The sequence below is a fragment of the Anomaloglossus baeobatrachus genome, chromosome 3 (genome assembly GCF_048569485.1).
Source record: "Anomaloglossus baeobatrachus isolate aAnoBae1 chromosome 3, aAnoBae1.hap1, whole genome shotgun sequence".
NCBI lineage: Eukaryota > Metazoa > Chordata > Amphibia > Anura > Aromobatidae > Anomaloglossus > Anomaloglossus baeobatrachus.
Window position 1 is genome coordinate 670779968 of NC_134355.1, and position 23777 is coordinate 670803744.

The 23777-nt window shown below is 42.8% G+C and overlaps 2 protein-coding genes across 2 annotated transcripts in view; both read right to left on the reverse strand.

Annotated features, from left to right (window-relative positions):
* LOC142295739 (interleukin-17A-like) overlaps positions 1–790 on the reverse strand; it is a 4999-nt gene extending 4209 nt beyond the window's left edge. Inside the window, exon 1 of the mRNA XM_075338831.1 lies at positions 764–790. Within this exon, the coding sequence (XP_075194946.1) occupies positions 764–790 (27 nt within the window). The remainder of the gene's footprint in view (positions 1–763) is intronic.
* A 15264-nt stretch (positions 791–16054) lies between these two features.
* On the reverse strand, positions 16055–22027 carry LOC142295740 (interleukin-17A-like). Its single transcript, XM_075338832.1, has 3 exons — positions 22001–22027; positions 18326–18531; positions 16055–16420 (listed from the first exon to the last, which is right to left on the reverse strand). Exons 1-3 carry the CDS (start codon positions 22025–22027, stop codon positions 16183–16185), a joined length of 471 nt encoding a protein of 156 aa, XP_075194947.1. The 3' UTR covers positions 16055–16182.
* Between the last annotated feature and the right edge of the window lie 1750 nt (positions 22028–23777).

Consider the following 23777-nt stretch of genomic DNA (forward strand, 5'->3'; position numbering starts at 1 on the left):
AGATAGATAGATAGATAGATAGAGGGATAGATAGATAGATAGATAGATAGAGGGATAGATAGATAGAGGGATAGATAGATAGATAGATAGATAGATAAATAGAGGGATAGATAGATAGATAGATAGATAGATAGATGGATAGATAGATAATAGATAGATAGAGGGATAGATAGATAGATAGAAGGATAGATAGATAGATAGATAGATAGATCGACAGATAGGTAGATAATAGATGGATAGAGAGATAGATAGATAGATAGATAGAGGGATAGATAGATAGATAGATAGAAAGATGGATAGATAGAGGGATAGATAGAGGGATAGATAGATAATAGATAGATAGATAGAGGGATAGATAGATAGAAAGATGGATAGATAGAGGGATAGATAGATAGATAGATAGATGGATAGAAGGATAGATAGAGGGATAGATAGATAGTAGATCTGTTTCATTCCGGTTTAGTTATTATTGTGTTGATTGTGTTATATTTTACGTAATATTGGTAAATAATCCTCCTTGTGACTTAGATTTTAATACAATAAATGGGTGATGGCAACATAATAATAAGTAACACTAAATAATATCTAAAATAATTATAAACAACATCAATAATATATAATAAAACGAAAGCAATAAATAAAAATAGTATGAATTTTATAACAGTAACAAAAGAAATTATTTATAATAATATGAATAATCTTAAAATAAAAAAACTGTGACATAAAACATTCTGCATTGTGTTAGAAGTCAGAGGGGTTTTACCTTGCGGGGGGCTGTCAGGACGTCCATGGTGCTGCTGTATGCTGATCTCTGCTGTTGCTGGAGCAGGTGAGTGCTGTGAGGGGCTCAGGTCTACCCCCGGCATTATATACAGCTTGCCATTCAGATCTGGTTCAGCCTGTGGTTTCAGTGTGGAGCGGTTTCCTATGTGACATTTTAGCATTAACCAGGTTTGTGTCAAGTAGGAAAGTCTTAGCAGAAATCTTAGATGCTATAGGCTTCCTGAGCTGGAATCTGCTGATAATTAACCAAGTCAGGGAGCCCAAGGTGAGGAATTCAGTAACAGATTTGCATATTGACGATACGTCACAGTGGAAGCAGGCAGTGGCGTAACTAGATTTTGAAGGGCCCCGGTGCAAAGTTTGGACCTGGGCCCCCCCAACCGTACACAACACTCGGGGTATGGGATAGTGTCGCTGACACTTTGCTCTTTCCTCAGCACCCAGGTTTCCTATGATCTGAAATCTCTTTCTATCAGCAGCTTTCCCATGCTCTGCTATACATCTTTCCCTCAGCACCCAGCTTTCCATGCTCTGCTATACATCTCTCCCTCAGCACCCAGCTTTCCATGCTCTGCTATACATCTTTCCCTCAGCACCCAGCTTTCCATGCTCTGCTATACATCTTTCCCTCAGCACCCAGCTTTCCATGCTCTGCTATACATCTTTCCCTCAGCACCCAGCTTTCCATGCTCTGCTATACATCTTTCCCTCAGCACCCAGCTTTCCATGCTCTGCTATACATCTTTCCCTCAGCACCCAGCTTTCCATGCTCTGCTATACATCTTTCCCTCAGCACCCAGCTTTCCCATGCTCTGCTATACATCTTTCCCTCAGCACCCAGCTTTCCATGCTCTGCTACACATCTTTCCCTCAGCACCCAGCTTTCCCATGCTCTGCTATACATCTTTCTCTCAGCACCCAGCTTTCCCATGCTCTGCTATACATCTTTCCCTCAGCACCCAGCTTTCCATGCTCTGCTACACATCTTTCCCTCAGCACCCAGCTTTCTCATGCTCTGTTATACATCTTTCCCTCAGCACCCAGCTTTCCCATGCTCTGCTATACATCTTTCCCTCAGCACCCAGCTTTCCATGCTCTGCTACACATCTTTCCCTCAGCACCCAGCTTTCTCATGCTCTGCTATATATCTTTCTCTCAGCACCCAGCTTTCCCATGCTCTGCTATACATCTTTCCCTCAGCACCCAGCTTTCCATGCTCTGCTACACATCTTTCCCTCAGCACCCAGCTTTCTCATGCTCTGCTATACATCTTTCCCTCAGCACCCAGCTTTCCCATGCTCTGCTATACATCTTTCCCTCAGCACCCAGCTTTCTCATGTTCTGCTATACATCTTTCCCTCAGCACCCAGCTTTCCCATGATATCAGAGCATTGCAAAGCTGGGTGCTGAGGGAAAGAGCTTCTTTTCCTCAGCACAAAACTTTCCCATGCCATGCTTTATCTTTGCCCCCTTCATATATAGTTATCCAAATACTATAATGACCCCCACATACCCTTCCATATAGTATAATGGGTCTCACATAACCCTTCATATGTTATAATGCACCTCCATAGTCCTCCATGTATTATAATACACTTCACATAGTCCTCCATATAATATAATGTAGAGCATAGTCCTCCATATAATACACATCCCACAGTCCTCGATTTAAGATAATGCACAACCCATAATCCTCCATATAAGGCACACCCCTTAATCCTCCATATAGTATAATGCACACTCCATAATCCTCCATATAGTATAATGCACACCCCATAATCCTCCATATAGTATAATGCACACTCCATAATCCTCCATATAGTATAATGCACACCCCATAATCCTCCATATAGTATAATGCACACCCCATAATCCTCCATATAGTATAATGCACACTCCATAATCCTCCATATAGTATAATGCACACTCCATAATCCTCCATATAGTATAATGCACACTCCATAATCCTCCATATAGTATAAGGCACACACCATAATCCTCCATATAGTATAATGCACACTCCATAATCCTCCATATAGTATAATGCACACTCCATAATCCTCCATATAGTATAATGCACACCCCCTAATCCTCCATATAGTATAATGCACACACCATAATCCTCCATATAGTATAATGCACACTCCATAATCTTCCATATAGTATAATGCACACCCCATAATCCTCCATATAGTATAATGCACACCCCATAATCCTCCATATAGTATAATGCACACCCCATAATCCTCCATATAGTATAATGCACACCCCATAATCCTCCATATAGTATAATGCACACCCTATAATCCTCCATATAGTATAATGCACACTCCATAATCCTCCATATAGTATAATGCACACCCCATAATCCTCTATATAGTATAATGCACACTCCATAATCCTCCATATAGTATAATGCACACTCCATAATCCTCCATATAGTATAATGCACACACCATAATCCTCCATATAGTATAATGCACACTCCATAATCCTCCATATAGTATAATGCACACACCATAATCCTCCATATAGTATAATGCACACACCATAATCCTCCATATAAGGCACACCCTATAATCCTCCATATAGTATAATGCACACTCCATAATCCTCCATATAGTATAATGCACACACCATAATCCTCCATATAGTATAATGCACACACCATAATCCTCCATATACTGTAGTATAATGCACTCCCATAGACTTCTGGCCTCCGTTTACTCATTGATTAAAAAAAATAAAAACATGTCCTCACCAGAGGCGTAGCTGGGTTTCAGCTCAGAGCTTGTGTAGACACTCGTATTTTTGGCCCGAGTGAGATCTGACAAAACATTGGATCGCACTCGGACCAATGTTATCAATGAGGCCGTGGTTATGTTCAATTTTGTTCTTGGACCGAGTGGACTGGGAAAACAAATTGCAGCGTGCATGCGCACAATGATACAGTTACGTGTAGCGTCAGGGCCGTAGTTGGGGTTCATGCTGCCCCTACCAGTAAGTCAGTCTATAGCCTCATGCCGATGTGGCTAGAAGTATGTATATCGCACACTTGTGGTCACATGACGGCTGCTCTCACCACCGGCACTGGAAAACCCTGACTGTTCGCTGTGCGCATGCAATGAGGATTCACATGTCTGCAGTCACAGGCCGGTAAACTGCCAATCAGCTTCATATAACTAAACGATCAACAATCATATAAAGGGAATCTGACAGCAGGTATTTTCCCTCTAATCTGAGACCAGCATAACATAGGGGCAGAGATCCTGATTCCAGCAATGTGTCATTACTGGGCTGCTTAGTGTAGTTTTGATAAAATCACTGATTAATCAGCAGCAGATTATCATTACAGGACTACTTGGCCTGTTGCCAGGTAGTCCAGCATATTCATTAGCTTTTATCTGCAGCAAAGAAAACATTGATTTTATCAAAATGACAGCAAACAGTTCAGTAAGTGACACATCGCTGGAAGCAGGGTCTCTGTCTCTACATTATGCCGCTCTCACATGGGGGAGCAAATCCTGGTGACAGATTCCCTTTAAAGGAGGCAATTGTCCAGTATAAATGCCCCCTTAGATCCAGGTACCTTATTGATAACGTCTTCTCAGATTGTAATGATCTCATCCCATTCTTCTTCATCTGGTCCAGATGCCATGATGACCTTGGACATCCACAGCTCGTCTCCGCAGACTTCCATCTTCTCTGGTTTTCCACAACATATCCTAACACGATGCCCCAAAAAATGAGTGTCATTATTACACCTAAATAAAAAATATCCGCACATGCTGTGCACTAAATAACCCGTATACTGTGCACTAAATAACCCGTATACTGTGCAGCTGAAAAAAATAATTCCCCCACTATGCTCCCTGACAAAAAAGTGACCCCGCATTGTCCCCCTTATGATACATGGCCTCCACACTGCCCCACTCATATACTATGACCACTGCACCATTCCTCCACCATGATTTATGGCCGCCACACTGTCCTTCCTTATGTAAAATATTCGTAAAACCATCCCATCCCATTAACCCCTTCACCCCTGGGCGATTTTCCATTTTTGTTTTTTGCTCCCTTGTTTGAAGAGCCGTAAGTTTTTTATTTTTCCGTCAATCTTGCCATATAAGGGCTTATTTTTTGCGGGACGTGTTGTACTTTTAAATTAAACCATACATTGTATCATATAGTGTACTGGAAAATGGCAAAAAAATGCCAAGTGCGGAAGAATTTTAAAAGAAAGTGTGATTGCACGATTGTTTTTAGGATGTTTTATTCACTGTGTTCACTATATGGTAAAACTGATGTGTCGGTGTGATGCCTGAGGTCGGTGCGAGTTTGATGACACCAAACATGTATAGGGTTACTGTTATCTAAGGGGTTAAAAAAATCAGACGTTTGTCCAAAAATAGTTGCACATTTTTTGCGCCATTTTCCAAAAACCGCAGCGTTCTCATTTTTCGGGATCTATGGCTCAGTGATGACTTCATTTTTGCGTCTTGAGCTGATGTTTTTAATGATACCATTTTTGGGCAGATGCTATATTTTTATCATCAATGAAATAGGCTGGCAGCACGCACCGATAAAACGTTGCTTTATTCATGCTTCATTCGTGCATACAAAAGGCAGGCAAAAGGGGGGAGGGAGCACGCTGGACAACGGCACCGTTTCACACCACTAGGGGTGCTTCCACGGGTCCATCACACACACTACACCCCCATATGTCACACATCCTGCTCCCCATACAGCCTGCACCCCCCATATCACACACACTACACCCCCATATGTCACACACCCTGCTCCCCATACAGCCTGTACCCCCCATATCACACACACTACACCCCCATATCTCACACACACTACACCCCCATATGTCACACATCCTGCTCCCCATACAGCATGCACCCCCCATATCACACACACTGCACCCCCATATCCCACACACCCTGCTCCCCATACAGCCTGCACCCCCCATATCACACACACTGCACCCCGATATCCCACACACCCTGCTCCCCATACAGCCTGTACCCCCCATATCACACACACTACACCCCCATATCTCACACACACTACACCCCCATATGTCACACACCCTGCTTCCTATACAGCCTGTACCCCCCATATCACACACACTACACCCCCATATCTCACACACACTACACCACCATATGTCACACACCCTGCTTCCTATACAGCCTGTACCCCCCATATCACACACACTACACCCCCATATCTCACACACACTACACCACCATATGTCACACACCCTGCTCCCCATACAGCCTGCACCCCTCATATCACACACACTACACCTCCATATCTCACACACCCTGCTCCCCATACAGCCTGCATCCCCCATATCCCACACACTACACCCCCATATCTCACACACACTACACCACCATATGTCACACACCCTGCTTCCTATACAGCCTGTACCCCCCATATCACACACACTACACCCCCATATCTCACACACACTACACCACCATATGTCACACACCCTGCTCCCCATACAGCCTGCACCCCTCATATCACACACACTACACCTCCATATCTCACACACCCTGCTCCCCATACAGCCTGCATCCCCCATATCCCACACACTACACCTCCATGTCACACACCCTGCCCCACATACAGCCTGCACCCCCCATATCACACACACTACACCCCCATATCTCACACACCCTGCCCCACATACAGCCTGCACCCCCCATATCACACACACCCTGCCCCACATCCCTCACCCTGCATGTAATCCAATTTACCCCTCTCACTCTGCGCCCCTTCACATGCTTCTGTCACAGTCTGCAGTCCTCATATGCCCCTCCCCCTGCAGCCCCCTCCCCCTCATGTTCCCTCTTTTTTCATTACCAGTCATGTGTCCCAATCTCTTTCAGGAATCAATATCATTATCTTCTGTTTCTTTCTCCCCGGCATCCTGTGTCTCCTCCCACACAGTCACATGGGCACATGACATCATCGCAGGTCCTGGAAGGATGGCTTCTCTCTGCTGTTTAGGAGCACTTCTGCTCTGCCGCACGTTAAAAACGCCTGGTGGCCTCTCCAGGTCTGGGGCCCCTCTGTCCCCTGATGACACCGGCCCCCCCTGAGTCACAGGCTGGCCCCCGGCAGTCGCGTAGTCAGCCACTGAAGAGCGTATCTCCTAGAGAGGAGCCGGCTCTGCAGAGCGGCTGCCGGGCCCCTATAACCCTGCGGGCCTGGTCGCAGTGGCGACCTCTGCGACCGTGGTCGTTACGCCCCTGGAAGCAGGTTGTGGTTTTCTGTAATGAGGCTTTCTGCTTACTGATGTCCTTGCATGGGTAACCTTACACTAAAATGGCTGGACTGCCCTTATGTTCTTCATGCATCCTCGCTGCAGTGTTTTTTTCCTATATTGCCGACGCTCATTTAAATTATGCACTGCAAGTGCAAATATTATCATGGGCTGTGGATTTTAAACTACAGTGAACCTTTAAATGTCCTGCCCCTTGAGGCTGTTGACTTAATACCCAGAGGCAGATCTAGGTTTGCTGGCAGCCAGACTCGATGTGTCGGTCGCGAACGATCCGACACAAAGATCCGGCTCCCTGCTGTGAACGACAGGAGCCAGATCCCCAGTGTGAGCCGCTAAAATATCTAAACGGCTCTTTTCGCCGTCAAAACCCCGCCCACCTGCGGCTAAACTCCGCCCACTCAAGAATCTAATTGGCTGCTTGTAAGTGGGTGGGGCTTACCCGCGGGTGGGTGGGGCTTTGGCGACATTACTATAATCTTAAATATGTGTTCACCTGGGGTGAACACATATTTAATAAGGAGCCCAGAACGAGCTGAAAGATCCGGCTCATTTTTGGTGAATGGAGCCATAGGAACTGGATCACTAAAAAGAGCCGGACTGCCCATCACTAAGCCAGAGAAAGAATTCAGTTTGATGCCCCCCTACTTAGGAAAACCTTAGGCTGCTTGAATATTTGAGCAATTTGCATATTTACAGTCACTTGCCAATGAGCGATAGTGCAGAATAGGGACGTGCAGTGTAGGGAAAGCTGTGTGCCACAAATTGAAATTTAAAGGGAACCTGTAATCAGATTTTTCCCTATGAAACTAAAAGAATCACCTTCCGCGGCTCCTGGGATGCATTCTAGGAAGGTGCACCTTGACCCTGACTCCCCTTTTAGACCCCAAAAATAACTTTATAAAACCTGGCCCTTAGGTATGCTAATTACCTTGGTGGGCCACAGGGGTGGGCTCATTTTCCGATCCGTTCCCCCCTCCTGCCTCTGATCGCCGTCCTCCTTCCTTGATTGACGGGATGACGCCCTCTGTCATCCTCCTCGTCGCATTTTCAAATCTCGCGCCTGTGTAGTTAGGTCTGCTCGCGCAGGCGCAGTTCACTCTGCCATATCTCGGGCAGAGCGCCGGTGCTACAGAAGGTGATTCTTTTTGTTTCATAGGGAAAAATTTGGTGACAGGTTCCCTTTAATGATAGAAACAGGGATAGGTACTTGTCAGTGCCTGCTAAAGAGTTGCCATTGAATGATTGCTACCAAATCAAATCAAATAAGCATTATTGGCAGGAGCAAATACATCTTAGTTTTGCCAAAGCAAGTGTACATTAGGGACTGGTACTGTGGGGATGATTGATAGGAACTGTATGATGGATGGATGGGGGCACATCCAGGGTGGGGACTGTAGGAAGGATGGATGGGGGCACATCGAGGATGGGGACTGTAGGAAGGTTGGATGGGGGCACATCCAGGGTGGGTACTGTAGGAACGATGAATGGGGTCACATCCAGGGCGGGCAGTGTAGGAAGTCCATGGAAGGCCAGCTACCTATTACTGGCTGCTCCCTGTTAGCCAGTGAAACACATTTCTATGTATTGTTAGTTAGTACTGCCTGCTGTAAATTTGGTAGTGAACTAAGTAAAAAGGTCTTGGCAGTTTTCGTTGCCTGCTCAAAATCACACAGTCAATCAGATTTTTAGGTATTGTTACTTAGTACTGCTTGCTGTCAATTTGCTAGTGAATTAAGCCCGCTTTACACGGTACAATATATCTTACGATGTGTCGGCGGGGTCACGTCATAAGTGATGCACATCCGGCATCGTAAGGTGCATTGTACTGTGTGACAGGTACGTGCGATTGCGATTGAACGTTAAAACGTTCATCACATGCACGTCGTTCATTTCTCAAGAATTGAACGTCAGATTGTTCATCGTACCCGGGGTAGCACACATCGCAGTGTGTGACACCCCGAGAACGATGAACAGATCTTACCTGCATCCTGCGGCTCCCGGCCAGCAATGTGGAAGGAAGGAGGTGGGCGGGATGTTTACATCCCGCTCATCTCCGCCCCTCCGCTTCTATTGGCCGGCTGCCGTGTGACGTCGATGTGACGCCGAACGACCCTCCCACTCCAGGAAGTGGACGTTCGCCGCCCACATCGAGGTCATATGGACGGGTAAGTACGTGTGACGGGGGTTAATCGTTTGTGCGGCACGTTCAACAAATTGAATGTGCCACACATACGATGGGGGCGTTGCAAATCGCATACGATATCGTATGCGAAATTGCAACGTGTAAAGCAGGCTTTAGATAAAAAGGTTTTGGCAGTTTTCATTGTCTGCTCAAAATTATGCAGTGAACAACATTTCGAGTCATTGGTACTTTGGTAATTTTCAGTGCTTCCACAATATTGCCAAGTCAGCCAGGAAATAAATAATTTATCTTTTGTGTCAGGTGACTGACAGGTGTGACCATAGGGTTGCAAAACATCTGTTTCAAAGGAAAAGGGTACATCAACCTTGAGTGGTAAATTGCAATGAGGTGGTTGTGGAAGGAGAAATAGGTGGGGGTGTTGTATGTGTACTTGTGGGAAGTTCTGTTAGTGAAACCTCTAGTGAGCAAACACCGGCACATCCTATCCCAAGAAAAATGTGAACAACTTCCATTAGTGGACAGCCTACTTCACTAGATTTCGTTGGCAACCGCAAATCGTTTCAACTTCGAAATCAAGCTGATAAACAGCATATGCTAGAGTGGATAGCAAGCACTGCATCAAGTGGCCTCCCCTCCTCTTCCTGCACCTCAATATCACAAACAGTTAATTTCTCAAATGTGCCACCCCAATTACACTTGTTTCCCCCGTGTCACAAATCTCCAACTGGCAAACTGATTGGGGAACCACACATGACGAGTCTCAAGAGTTGTTCACATATTCGATCCCATGGCCATCAGAGGTCTGCTCCAAAGATTCACAGACTCAAGAGGAAAGCATCTGCACTGATGCCCAGAATCTGTGTGTGCTGCATCTGGGCCCGGATGAAGTAGGGTCCGAGCAGGATCCTGATCCTTGTCAACGTTAACCCCCGAGGGTGGAGGTGATGATGATAAGACTCAGATACCTGAGGTGCATGCGTACTATTATGTGATGTCAGGTCAGGAACAGGAGGAGTGTGACCACATAGAGCATGAGGATGAAGTTGTAGATCTCACTTGGTGTGAATCCAAAGGCACGTGTAGCGCCCCTGAACCCATCAGGGCACTACAAGGTACTGCATCCTGCCAAAGATGCTGGGCCTACCCCCAGGGACCTGGAAGACGAGTTCCAGTAACCGCAAAACACATTATAATCCCAGTTTTCACACATCCCACACAGACTGGTGACAGACTAGAAATGTACCCAATGGATGGCCACCCTGGGGTGGAGTTGATCCAGTCCACTAGACAACAGTTAGTTAGAGTTAGTAAGTGGAAGTGAGAGGAGACGGATGTAACTGCTCTGACACGGGAGTGTAACGGAGATCTGAGGGCCCAGGCGTGTGGTTGACGGAGGAGTGCGGCGAAGTACTCCTGGAACCATAGCACCGATGGGGCACAGAGCTCTAGGTCAGGAAAATGCTGCAGGCAGACCTGATAAAAATTTGCACAGTGAGGGGACCATCCAGGACCTCACTGACCTTAAAAGTCCGGGGGCACCAGCAGTAATAGGAGAACCAGGGACCGGAATGGATCCCTGACCCTACAAGGTTCACACTGCCCACCGTATGGACTAAAGACTGAGAGACAAACAGGAGGGGACCCCAAGGCGCTCCAAGCCACGGGGACCCACCAACTCGAGAGAGGTACAGTGGAAAGAAGCCACCAGGTCTTCAACCGCCACTGGGACTAAGGGAACCAGAGGTGAATACCAGCCTTCCTCCGGGTACCAGTTACCATCTACTGTGAGTAAAGAGAACCAGTTACACAGCAACCCCTCGTGTGGCCTACCTTTCTTTCCGCACCTTACTCCATTACCTAACCCCCTGGGGCCCCTGCCCTACTTGCGGAGGGCACAACATCCAGGCTGCCATTACATCAGCCCCAGCGAAAAGACTGTGTAGCGGCAGTTCCATCACCATAACTGCAACTCGCAAGTGGCGTCACGACATAAACTTTATTAACACTCATCTGTAAATAATACCCCTTTTAAAGTGACCCCCCAAGATCACAGAACTGGGCAACGACAACCCCGTGACACATCACAGTAGTACACTGCCCGGGACCGAGTACCCCATAGACCTGGGCGGCACACACGCAGCTGTGTAACTCAGCAGATAAGAAGGAGGAGGATGTCAAGGAAGTTACATTGGCAATTCCCATACAAACACGTAGTGATGCAACCATGAGAAGCACTGCATTCTTAGCCACAACTCTGACTGTGGCCATCAGTGGTTGCGGGTCTGCAGTTCCCAGGAAGAGTTGCCTAGCCTGGACCTTTTTTGAGACCGCAAAGGATGACCCAATGTACGTTGTCTGCCGACATTGTAAACAATGACTCAGTAAAGGCAGGGATCAAAGGCTTCAGTAAAGGCAAAAATTCAGATAATTTGACTACTACATGCATGAACCGGGACATGCACAAGCAATATGCATTACTGTGGGAATCTTACTGTGCTAAAATGCAGACTACAGTGTCTACCCAACCACCGCCACTAAACCAATCGTGTCTGCTGCTTCTTCCTCCTCCTGCGTCACTGTCAAAACTATTCTCACACAGGTCTTTGAGCGCAGAATCTCCACCTGTTTTCTCCCTACAGTCGAGGGGAGTGGTAGCCTGACAACTGTTACGGAAGTGACCATGCCTGCTTTTTTTGACCCATGTGAGACACCAAGGCCACATCCTGTGTGTTGCATGGACCATACATCCCTGGTGTGCAAACACACTATGGAGAAATGGGGGGAATTGATGCCACTGTCCTGCTGTCTGCCTGAAATGTTTTTAAATGTCAAGACTGTAATTTGGGTCTACAAGTTATAACTTGTGTGTAGTGCCATGGTCCTGGGAGCAAGAGGCCTATGCTTGTCACTCATGCACCTCTTGATTTTTTAAAATGAAAATGTGAGCCCACATCATGTGTGTTGTATGGACCATACGTCCCTGGTTTGCAAACACATTATGGGGAAAGAGGAGGAATTGATGCTGTTGTCCTGCTGTCTGCCTGCAATGTTTTCAAATATCAAGACTCCAATATGGGTCTCCAATTTGTGTCTTGTCTGTAGTGCCAGGGTTCTGGGAGTAAGAGACCTACGCCTGTCACTCCTGCATCTCTTGAATTTTAAATTGAAAATGCCAGCCAACATTCTGTGTGTACGTCAATGCAATCAGGCAGTACTTAAATTAATATGCATTGAAGAATGCAGTCATGCAGATATGTGGACCACTATTCAGGCCCAGTTTAATCAATGACTGTCTGCACTGAACCTGAAGCCAGGGAAGATTGTGTGCAATAATGGTACAAGCCTATTGGCCGCACTATGCCGTGGTGACTTCACATATGCATTGCATGGATCAACTTGGTTATACAGAAATTTCTAGCCGACTATCCCAGCCTGAATGTGCTGCTGCAGAAGACAAGGTTGCTGTGTGCTCATCTTTTTAAAATGAAAATGCCAGCCCACGTCCTGTGTTTTGCATGGACCATACTTGCCTGCTATGCAAACGCATTATAGGGAAATTGGGGGGGAGGAGTTAATTGATGCTACTGTCCTGCTGTCTGCCTGAAAATGTTTTAATCTCAAGAAGACTCCAAAATGGGTATTCAAATTGTCTTATTCTGTATTGCCAGGATTCTGAGAGCAAGAGGCCTACTCCTATCACTCATGAATCTCTTGATTTTTAAAATTAAAATGCCAGCCCACATCCTGTGTGTTGCATGGACCATACTTCCCTGCCGTGCAATCACATCAAGAGGAAACGGGTGGGGGGGGTAATTGATGGCACTGTCCTTCTGTCTGCCTGAAAGGTTTTTAATCTCAAGACGACTCCTAGATGGGTCTCCAAATTGTCTTTTGTCTGTATTGCCAGGGTTCTGGCAGCAAGAGAAGAGTGACGCCTGTCACTCATGTGTATCTTTTTTTTTTAAATGAAAATGCCAGGCTACATCATGGAAGCGTCCAGCACATGAGCGCCTTAATGCAATATCTGCAAAATGATGTCCATATTGTTAGTATTAGAAATAGTGCTGACTACTGGGTTGCCACTACTGCTTTGTCCCCAATTCCCCCCAGAAAGGGATGTGCGGATGCTGGGGGTATCGAAACAAGCTTGTATACCATCGACCATCTTAACAGTAGTTTTCCACAAGACAGCAGTGAGGCACACAGCGTGCATTCCAGAATTCCAACCATGGGAACGTTGTGCCGTCAATGCAGAAATATTAGCAGCAGCAGTTCAAGTGGAAGAAGCAATATCTATGAATTTTGATACACTTTATCACAGCCATGTAACACGTAATCTTAAAAGTTATGGATTGTTACTTGTGTGCAGGATCAGAATGAATAAGACCACAGGAATACATCACCAGAACTACCAACAGTACAGAAATATATTATTACAACCGCCATCAGTACAGAAATTTAGCACCAAAACTCTCATCAGTACATGCTTGTAACTACATCACTAGAATACCCATCAGTACAGAAATATATCACCAGAATCAGCATCAGTACATTAATAAATCACCAAAACTACAATTATCAGATGAATTCATCACCAGAACCACCATTACTACATAAATAAATCGCCCAAACCACCATCTGTACACGTATATAACACCTCAACCACTATCAGTACATGAATTCAGCACCAGAACCACCTTCAGTACATGGTACATCAATTGAAATGTCAGGTAAGCCCCATATATATTGGCATTGCATGAATCTACTGTACAACTTCTAGTATGTCCTTAATAATGGTAAATACATACTGGGAGTTTTTGTTATCAGTCATTATCAGACTGTAGACCACTTACGTACCACAGTACTGATGACATATAGGAAGGATCACACATAAACATTTACATCCAGATATCTTATACACAAGATATTCTCTGATTAGTGTCATTCTTTTTCTTTTCTTCTTCTTGTCCAGATGCCACGACGATTTTTCACATCCACAGCTCCCCCTTCTCTGGTCTTTTGCAGCATATCCAAACAAGATGTCCTTAAACATAGCAGCATGATAATAATGCTCACAAATAAATATCTGCCCTATGCTGTGCTTCTGAATACACAATTGCTTCTCATGATTTTCCCTGTACAAACAATGTACAACCCCCACACTATCCCCCTTATGGTACATGCCATCCACACTGTCCTCTCCTTTCCATATTGGGCCACCTATTCACACTCTCCTTCCTCTCACACTGTATCCCCAATATATTTGTCAGTCTGTATATTGCTCTCCTTTATCACACTCACCTTCCTCTGCACACTGTCCCCACACTCTACCCCCTCTCTATCTAACCCTTCTTTTTACGGCCCCCCTCTTAACTGTCACCCAATCACTTATGTGTCCCCTCACCCTTTTCTGCCCCATAGTGTCTCCTCACAATATTCCTTTAATAGTCTTCTCATGCATTTCCTTTCTACCTCATACTGTCCCATCACACATTCGCCATACTATATCTACCCCCTCACTCTCTCACACTTCTGTCTCTTAACACATCTATCCTCCTACCTCTACTGATTCCACATCTATTCCCCAGTCCCTCCCCATACTATCTCTTCACATTTCCCAACCCCCTTGCTCACCATTATGTCTCCTCATACATCCCTCTCCACACTGTTTCCATACCCATTCATCAAATTATTTCCTTACACATTCCACACTCCCCATACAGTCTGCTCACAGACCCCTATGCTCACCATACTGTCTCCTCACACATCCCTCAACTCTACCATACTGTCTCATAATACATCCCCCTCCCCATACTGTCTCCACACCCAATCTCCCCTTGCTCCTCATACTGTTTCTTCACACATTGCCCCCAGTGCTTTCCATATTGGCTCCTCCTAATACATCTCCCCTCCCCTGCTCCCTGTACTGTTTCCACAGCAATTATACTCCCCTGCTCCCCATTTTGATTCCATAGCTATTATTCCCATCACTCTCAATGTTGTTTCCATAGCCATCCCCCATGCTCTCTATAGTATTTACATAGCCAATACCCCCCCCGCTCTCCATATTGTTTCCGCTACCCCAATTACAATAAATCTTTGGTCTTTTCAGCCCCTTTGGAGCTCTTAACAGACTAACATTAAGCCTCTGATGCGCCAAAGAATGACGTCAGCAGCATGATCAGATGACCTAATCACGCTGCTGACATCACCCTGACCTCCAAAGTGCCGGCAAACGGGGCTCCACTCACACACTGCTCAGTACAAGCTGCAGCTGTCAGACAGAGACTAAATGCATTTGGACTTATGAGTTATCTTACTCTTTAGCAGGGCTAACAATAAAATCAGGATTAAGAAATAGATTTTTAAAGTAAGTACACCTGCCTAATCAAGTTTCTTTTACAATGTATGCAGTTTGTATTTTGAAATCTGGTGAGAAATTAGTCTAAAGACCTTTCTATCACATTAGAAGATAAGAATTACAAATGCTACATCGTAGATGGGGGCGCTGTATAAACTTTTACTGTGGCCCCAGGAGCTTTATTTCATGTCTTTGGTTGCTTATCCTGTAACCTAGTTAATGCAAAAAATTGCATGCATATTTAGTTGTTGTTTTTTTTGTTTTATTTTTTAAAAAATCCTTGAAGCCATTGACCCATTCAGTTACCGGTCCACAACACTTGGTCGTTACATCGTACTTTTATTGTTCTTTGGCATATAAGAATAAATACATTGTATCACGTCACTTCCGTATAAAAGTATAAATATATAAATACAAAATAAAATATAAAAAAGTAAATATTGGTTGTGAATTTGCAACCAGAATACCTGCACTTAACCAGTGCTACGTTCATTTTTTTCAAAATCTTTATAAAACTTGCTACATATAATAAACAAGAATGATATATATCTTTAGGAATTTCTCTAGGGCCGGAGCTGGATCCGCTCCACTTTATAGCTGCTCTTGGATGATGGGTCGTACGCAGGTGCAGCCCACCGTCACCATCTTTTTCTCCAGTTTCAAGACAGACTGGCATCCCTGCATCTCACGGTGAAGGACCAGGATCTCTTGTCTGATGGGGACGGAGTTGAGGTCGTTGAGCACATTTCCGTTGGCGTCCGTGCAACCAGCCATTTCACACTTGGCTTCAGCAATGATAATAGGGAGGCGGTTGCTATTTCTTTCGTATCTAAGGACAAAAAGAAAGAAAATTAATACATGAAGATATTGACTTAACTTCAATATATGTATAGGAGCAATAAATGGGTGGTCTTTGGATCATCAGGCTGGCATGGGACCCCTGGAGAAAGGGCTCCGGATAGGTTGGCTCTACTGCGGGACCTGACATAAGAATCACTTCTCTACTAGTGTTGAGCGGACCCGGATCCGCAAAATCCAGATACGCGCGGTTTGAGCGGCAGATCCAAGTCCGACCCGGACCCGGGATTCCGGGTGCACGATCTGGATCCGTTTTTTTTTCTCTCTCTCTCTTTCTCTCTCTCTCCCCCCCCCCGGATTCCACTCCCCATTGATTTACATGAACCCGGATTCCGGATCAGATCTGGACTTCTTTGGCAACCCGACTCGGATACGCCGGACCCGGATTATTAGCGATCCGCTCAACTCTATTCTCTACCAGTCCTTCCAAAATGGGCTGCAAGGGACTAACCCAGGGGGCAAACAAACACAATATCCCCCATTCCCAATTTTACCGATCCCTATGGCCTCTCACCACTATTTTGTCAACTGATTAAAGTTCCACCTTCAGGGCTACTTTGTGACACTAGTAATGTCCTAAAACAAAGGGATGGTTTCCAAAAATCTGCTCCTCTCACTGGGTGCTAGCTGTTATTGAAGAGACCCAGGAAATGTAAACTTGTATAGTGTACAGAGAATCATGGTTTACAGCCTTTAAAAATGATGTGAAGAGACTGACGGATACTAATCATGTCCTGGAGTCTTGTTCTGGTATCTATAGCATTACTATACTATATTTTTGCTCAAATTTATGCCGGTAGCTGCTGTTTATATTATTACTTGTCTGCTACCTGTCAATAAGCGGGGGCAGAGCTCCTGAAATTCCTCTGGGGCTGTATGACTGACAGTTACGCCCCTATTTAAAGGCATATTTATACATTGTTGCCACCTTAGCTCATTACATAGTTACTTAGGTTGAAAAAGACCTAGGTCCATCTAGTTCAACCTTCCTCCACCAGTTGTACATTTAGTCACTAAGTCATTTATAACCAACAATGTTTTGTGTACTGAGAAAATCATCCAGCCCTTTTTTAAAAGCTGTTATAGTATCTGCCATTACTACCTCTTGTGGTAGTGTATTCCACAGTCTGACCGCTCTAACTGTAAAGAACCCTTTCCTATTTAGGTGTCGGAATCGCTTTTCTTCCACTCGCAGTGAGTGCCCCCTGGTCCTTAGTATTGTTTTCGGAAGAAATAAGTTATGTGCCAGTCCTTTATATTGACCACACATGTATTTATACATATAAATGAGATCTCCTCTGAGACGTCTTTTTTCTAAGCTAAACATATCTAACTTTTTCAATCTGCCATCATATGGGAGGCCTCCATTCCTTGTAATAGTCTAGTTGCCCGCCTTTGAACTGACTCTAACTTCTGAATGTCATTTTTAAAATGTGGAGCCCAAAACTGGATCCCATATTCCAGATGTGGCCTTACAAGTGATTTATAGATGGGTAACAATACGTTGGGATCACGGGATCTAATCTCTCTTTTTATACACCCTAGAATCTTGTTTGCTTTAGCAGCTGCTGCCTGACATTGAGTGCTGCTGCTCAGCTTATTTGTAATGAGAATACCCAAGTCCTTCTCCTGTTCTGTAGTCCCGAGTTTACTTCCATTTAATGTATACGCAGCTATAGGATTACTCCGTCCTAGGTGCATTACTTTACATTTATCAACATTAAATCTCATTTGCCAAGTATCTGCCCATTCTGACATCTTATCCAGATCTTTTTGTAATATTGTACTATCCAGGTCAGTTATTATGTATCATAATATTTAACAATTTTTAACATAACACTATGTCTCGCATAAGAAGAATGTGACTGCACATTACCTGTACTCCCAAGGAGAGGTGGAGCGCTTATTCACATCCCCGCTCAGGAGGAGGGAGTCCTGTCCACTGAGTCCAGTGACATTCGTGTGGATTCTCACTGTAGCCGGGAGCTTGATGGGCGGACATCCTCTGTGGAGATGATTAGGATTCACACATTGGACAGACATCAAGGTGGAGACTCCTATGAGGAGCAGCAGAGCTGTGACCTGGAGGGGAGAAGAAGGTCAGATTACAATGTGGATAAAGTATATGAATGTAATTAATGAACTGATTATAAAAAGTGAAAACACATGACTGGGATAGACAGAGAGAGAGAGATAGATAGATAGATAGATAGATAGATAGATAGAGGGATAGATAGATGGATAGATAGAGGGATAGATAGATAGATAGATAGATAGATAGATAGATAGATAGATAATAGATAGATAGAGGGATAGATAGATAGATAGATGGATAGATAGATAGATAGATAGATAGAGGGATAGATAGATAGATAGATAGATAGATAAAAATAGATACAGAAAATAGATCGATAGATAGATAGATAGATAGAGGGATAGATAGATAGATAGAGGGATAGATAGATAGATGGATAGATAGATAGAGGGATAGATAGATAGATAGATAGATAGATAGATAGATAGATAGATAGATAGATAGATAGATAGATAGATAGATAGAGGGATAGATAGATAAAAATAGATACAGAAAATAGATCGATACAGTGGGGGACATAAGTATTTGATCCCTTACTGATTTTGTTAGTTTGCCCACTGACAAAGACATGAACAGTCTAAAATTTTAAGGGTAGGTTAATTTTAACAGTGAGAGATAGAATATCCAAAATAAATATTTTGGGAGTGTTTCTTTGCTAAGGGCACAGGACTACTTCATGAATGTGATGATAAATGGATCATGTACCGTAAAATCCGGAGTAACAACCTCCTTCCTTCTATCAGGACATTAAAAATGGGCCGTGGCTGGGTCTTCCAGCTTGATAATGACCCAAAACATACAACTAAGGCAACAAAGGAGTGGCTCAAAAAGAAGCACATTAAGGTTATGGAGTGGCCTAGCCAGTCTCCAGACCTTAATCCCACAGAAAACCTATGGAGGAGCTGAAGTTCTGAGTTGCCAAGTGACAACCTCAAAATCTTAATGATTTAGAGATGATCTGCAAAGAGGAGTGGAGCAAAATTCCTCCTCACAAGTGAGCAAACCTCATCATCAACTACAAAAAATGTCTGACTGCTGTGCTGCCAACAAGAGAGCGGCCACCAACTATTAAGTCTTGAAGTCTTGTTTACCATATGGATCAAATATTTATTTCTCTCTGCAAAATGCAAATACATTTATGCAATTTATACAATGTGAGTTTCTGGATTTTATTTTGGATATTCTATCTCTCACTGTTAAAATTAACCCTTAAAATTATAGACTGTTCATGTCTTTGTCAGTGGGCAAACTTACAAAATCAGCAAGGGATCAAATAATTGTATTCACTGTAGATAAAAGATGGATAGAGAGAAAAAAGATAGATACAAAAATTATATATAAAAAATAGATAAAAAGTAGATATAAAAAATAGATAGATAATGGATAGAAGAATAGATAAATAAATATTATATATAAAAGATAGATGGATAGATAGATAGATAGAGGGATAGATAGATAGATAGATAGATAGGTAGATAGAGGGATAGATAGATAGATAGCTATAGAGGGATAGATAGATAGAGGGATAGATAGAGGGATAGATAATAGATGGATAGATAGATAGATAGAGGGATAGATAGATAGATAGATAGAGGGATAGATAGAGGGATAGATAATAGATGGATAGATAGATAGATAGAGGGATAGATAGATAGATAGATAATAGATAATAGATAGAGGGATAGATAGATAGATAGATAGATAGATAGATAGATAGAGGGATAGATAGATAGATAGCTATAGAGGGATAGATAGATAGAGGGATAGATAGATAGGTAGATAGAGGGATAGATAGATAATAGATAGATAGAGGGATAGATAGATAGCTATAGAGGGATAGATAGATAGAGGGATAGATAGACAGAGTGATAGATAGAGGGATAGATAGATAATAGATGGATAGATAGATAGAGGGATAGAGGGATAGATAATAGATGGATAGATAGATAGATAGAGGGATAGATAGATAGATAGATAATAGATGGATGGATAGATAGATAGATAGATAGATAATAGATAGAGGGATAGATAGATAGATAGATAATAGATGGATGGATAGATAGATAGATAGATAGATAATAGATAGAGGGATAGATATATAGATAGAGGGATAGATAGATAGAGAGATAGATAGATAACACTGGGGAACGCAATTTTTTAGGAGTTAGGTCAGACAACTGTTCTTAATTAATGTTTGGATGCTGAATCCAGAAATGATTTCAGTTTTTCTCTATCACGTCAAGTTTTTGAACTATAGGATTTTTGTCTTCTCAAAAATATGTAAACTACTGTACCTAAAAAGTTTTTGTTTTTTTTTAAATAGTACAAATATGAACAAAAAATGAAATATATAAGAAATACACACTATCTCAGTTGTGACTACTCTTACAAGTTGCCACGTAGCTCTATAGGAGTTGAATTGTACTCAGATAACAAGTCTTATTACAGAAATCAGTGCAATTGTGCTTCTATGGCAGGTAAGTTGAGGAGGAAAAACTTGACGTGATAGAAAAAAACTGACTACATTTTTGGAATCAGCATGCCAATTTTAGTATAAATCAGCTCAAAAACCTAACTCAACAGAAATTTTTTTTCAAATTGTTCCCCAGTGTAATGGATGGATCTGTTTGAATCCGTTTAGTTATTATTGCCTTGATTGTGTTATATTTTATGGAATATTGGTAAATAATTTTGTGACTTAACATAATAAACTCATGAGCCAGATCAGACACCCCCATACTTTGCACTGACGAGGGGCAAGCACCCCGAAACACCGTGTCTGCAAATTGGGATTCTGATCTGGCTTATATATCCTGAGTCATATTGCAAAGGATTGTCGAAAATCCACTTGTGACTTTTAGGATCGCTACTTCCAATAGGTGGCGCTGTGCTAGAGTTTGTCTCCTTTACTGGAGAGACAATTTGAATATTTCCCAGAGGGGCATTGCAGCTATAAGTCCCCTTACCTGGCAGCCAGACTGGCTTGCAAAGTCTCCTTAAGGAGAATAGTGTTCCCCCGTGGAATTTTAGGGGCATTGCAGCTATAAGTCCCCTTACCTGGCAGCCAGACTGGCTTGCAAAGTCTCCTTAAGGAGAATAGTGTTCCCCCGTGGTCCCCATAATAAACTGGTGAAGGCAAAATAAAAATAAGTATCCAAATGTATTATAAATTATATTTGAACACACTGAATAGTAAACTAAAATAATAAAAAACAATAAATAGAAAATAATAGATTGGAAAAAGCAGTAAATAAAAATATCACTAAGTAATATCTAAAATAATCATAAACATCAATAATATATAATCAAATCAGACAAAAACAATGAATAATAATATGAATTTTATAATAACAGGAACAAAATAAATGATTGATAATAATATAAATAATTTTAAAATAAAAATATTGCAACATAAAATATTCTGCGTTGCATTAGAAGCAGTCGGAGGGGTTTTACCTTGCGGGGGGCTGTCAGGACGTCCATGGTGCTGCTGTATGCTGATCTCTGGCTGTTGCTGGAGCAGGTGAGTGCTGTGAGGGGCTCAGGTCTACCCCCGGCATTATATACAGCTTGCCATTCAGATCTGGTTCAGCCTGTGGTTTCAGTGTGGAGCGGTTTCCTATGTGACATTTTAGCATTAACCAGGTTTGTGTCAAGTAGGAAAGTCTTAGCAGAAATCTTAGATGCTATAGGCTTCCTGAGCTGGAATCTGCTGATAATTAACCAAGTCAGGGAGCCCAAGGTGAGGAATTCAGTAACAGATTTGCATATTGACGATACGTCACAGTGGAAGCCGGTTGTGGTTTTCTGCTTTTTGATGACCTTACATCAGATGTTTCTATGTATCGCTATTTCAGATGCTACTAGAAAATGTATTCTTCTAGTATTTGATCATCCAAATTCCAAAAATGTCAGTTATGAAATTTCTTAGAAAGACTGAATTGCAATGACTAAAGAGAATAAAGCATGTTAATATTACAACAGCTGAAGCACAAAGTCAATATAAGGATATATTCACATATGGCAGATTTATTGCATACATTTTTGTTCCTTAATTCTCTGAAAGGAGCATGTGAAAATGGATTGACATGATGCTTAAAGATATATGTGAGATGAATACATTGATAAATAGATAACAGACAGATAAATCTTCAAAATGCATTGTCATGAGGAAACTTATTGTAGGTATAGACTTCTCTTATCATTATATGCTTATTTAATAGTTATTAGTTATGTCACCTAAATTATTTTCCACTTATCTCTAAATGTAATATCTCTATTTTATAACATTCCAGTTCAACATTCTAAGAATTACGCATTACAGGGCTGAAAATGTTTTTTTTCTCCTAGATTCTACCAGATTTACTCTCATAGCTAATAAGGGGACAGCCGTGGGGGCGCGTTTCACCCCTGACTAATACTTCTCTGTTCTTGAGGCATTTTGATTTCCTCAATATACTAACAAAAAAAATCCTAATTGAATTATATCATATGCTGTAAGAAATATATTCAATATCTTGTATTAGTGTGAACAGATCTGAGCCTGGATATGGTTATCCAGTACAGTAAAATGGCAGGGAACGTGGCCAGCATTACAGAGGAATCATGAGGGGGGCAGTAGGATGAGTAAATGCTTTTTTAAATTTTAGATGAAAATCAATCGGGCTTATTTTTCAAATAATAAAAGGTAGAGGATCGTAATAAATGTGCTTTTGAGTTTATGCTAAATTATTCAATGTTTAATACTTTTTCTGGATATGTAATTTATATTTAGCTTAAAACATTCAAATGAGCCAAAATTTTAGAACAATGCTGTCTAGAAAAAAGTGTTCCCCAAATTGTTCTTATGAAGTTGGAAGCATAAAATTTGCCAAATCTAAGTGGCTGAGGGCGACCTATCCTCCACCAAACTGCTCATTCAGCACAATGTAGTCAGGCGGGTAACGTTCTCCTGGCATTCATCAAACGCAGATTTGTCTATCAGATGCCAGATAGAACACATCTCCTCCACAGTACAATGGTGGTGGCTTTACACCACTCCATCCGATGCTCGGCATAGTGCCTGGTGATGTACAGCTCGGCATTGTGCTTGGTCATATATGGCTGCTGCAGCTGCTCAGCCATAAAGCTCCTGACGGGCGCAGTGTTTTTGCTGAGGTTACCAGATGAGGTCTGGACTTTGCAGTTATTTGGTCAGGAGAGGGTTGGTGGATTTTCTGCCCTCTACTGCTCA

Coding starts and splice junctions, on each gene's coding strand:
- LOC142295740 (XM_075338832.1), bottom strand. CDS start 22,027: ATGGACGTCCTGACAGCCCCCCGCAAG. Junction 18,532..22,000: donor TCCTGACAGCCCCCCGCAAG/GTAAAACCCCTC, acceptor TCTCCCCTCCAG/GTCACAGCTCTGCTGCTCCT. Junction 16,421..18,325: donor ACCTCTCCTTGGGAGTACAG/GTAATGTGCAGT, acceptor TTTTGTCCTTAG/ATACGAAAGAAATAGCAACC.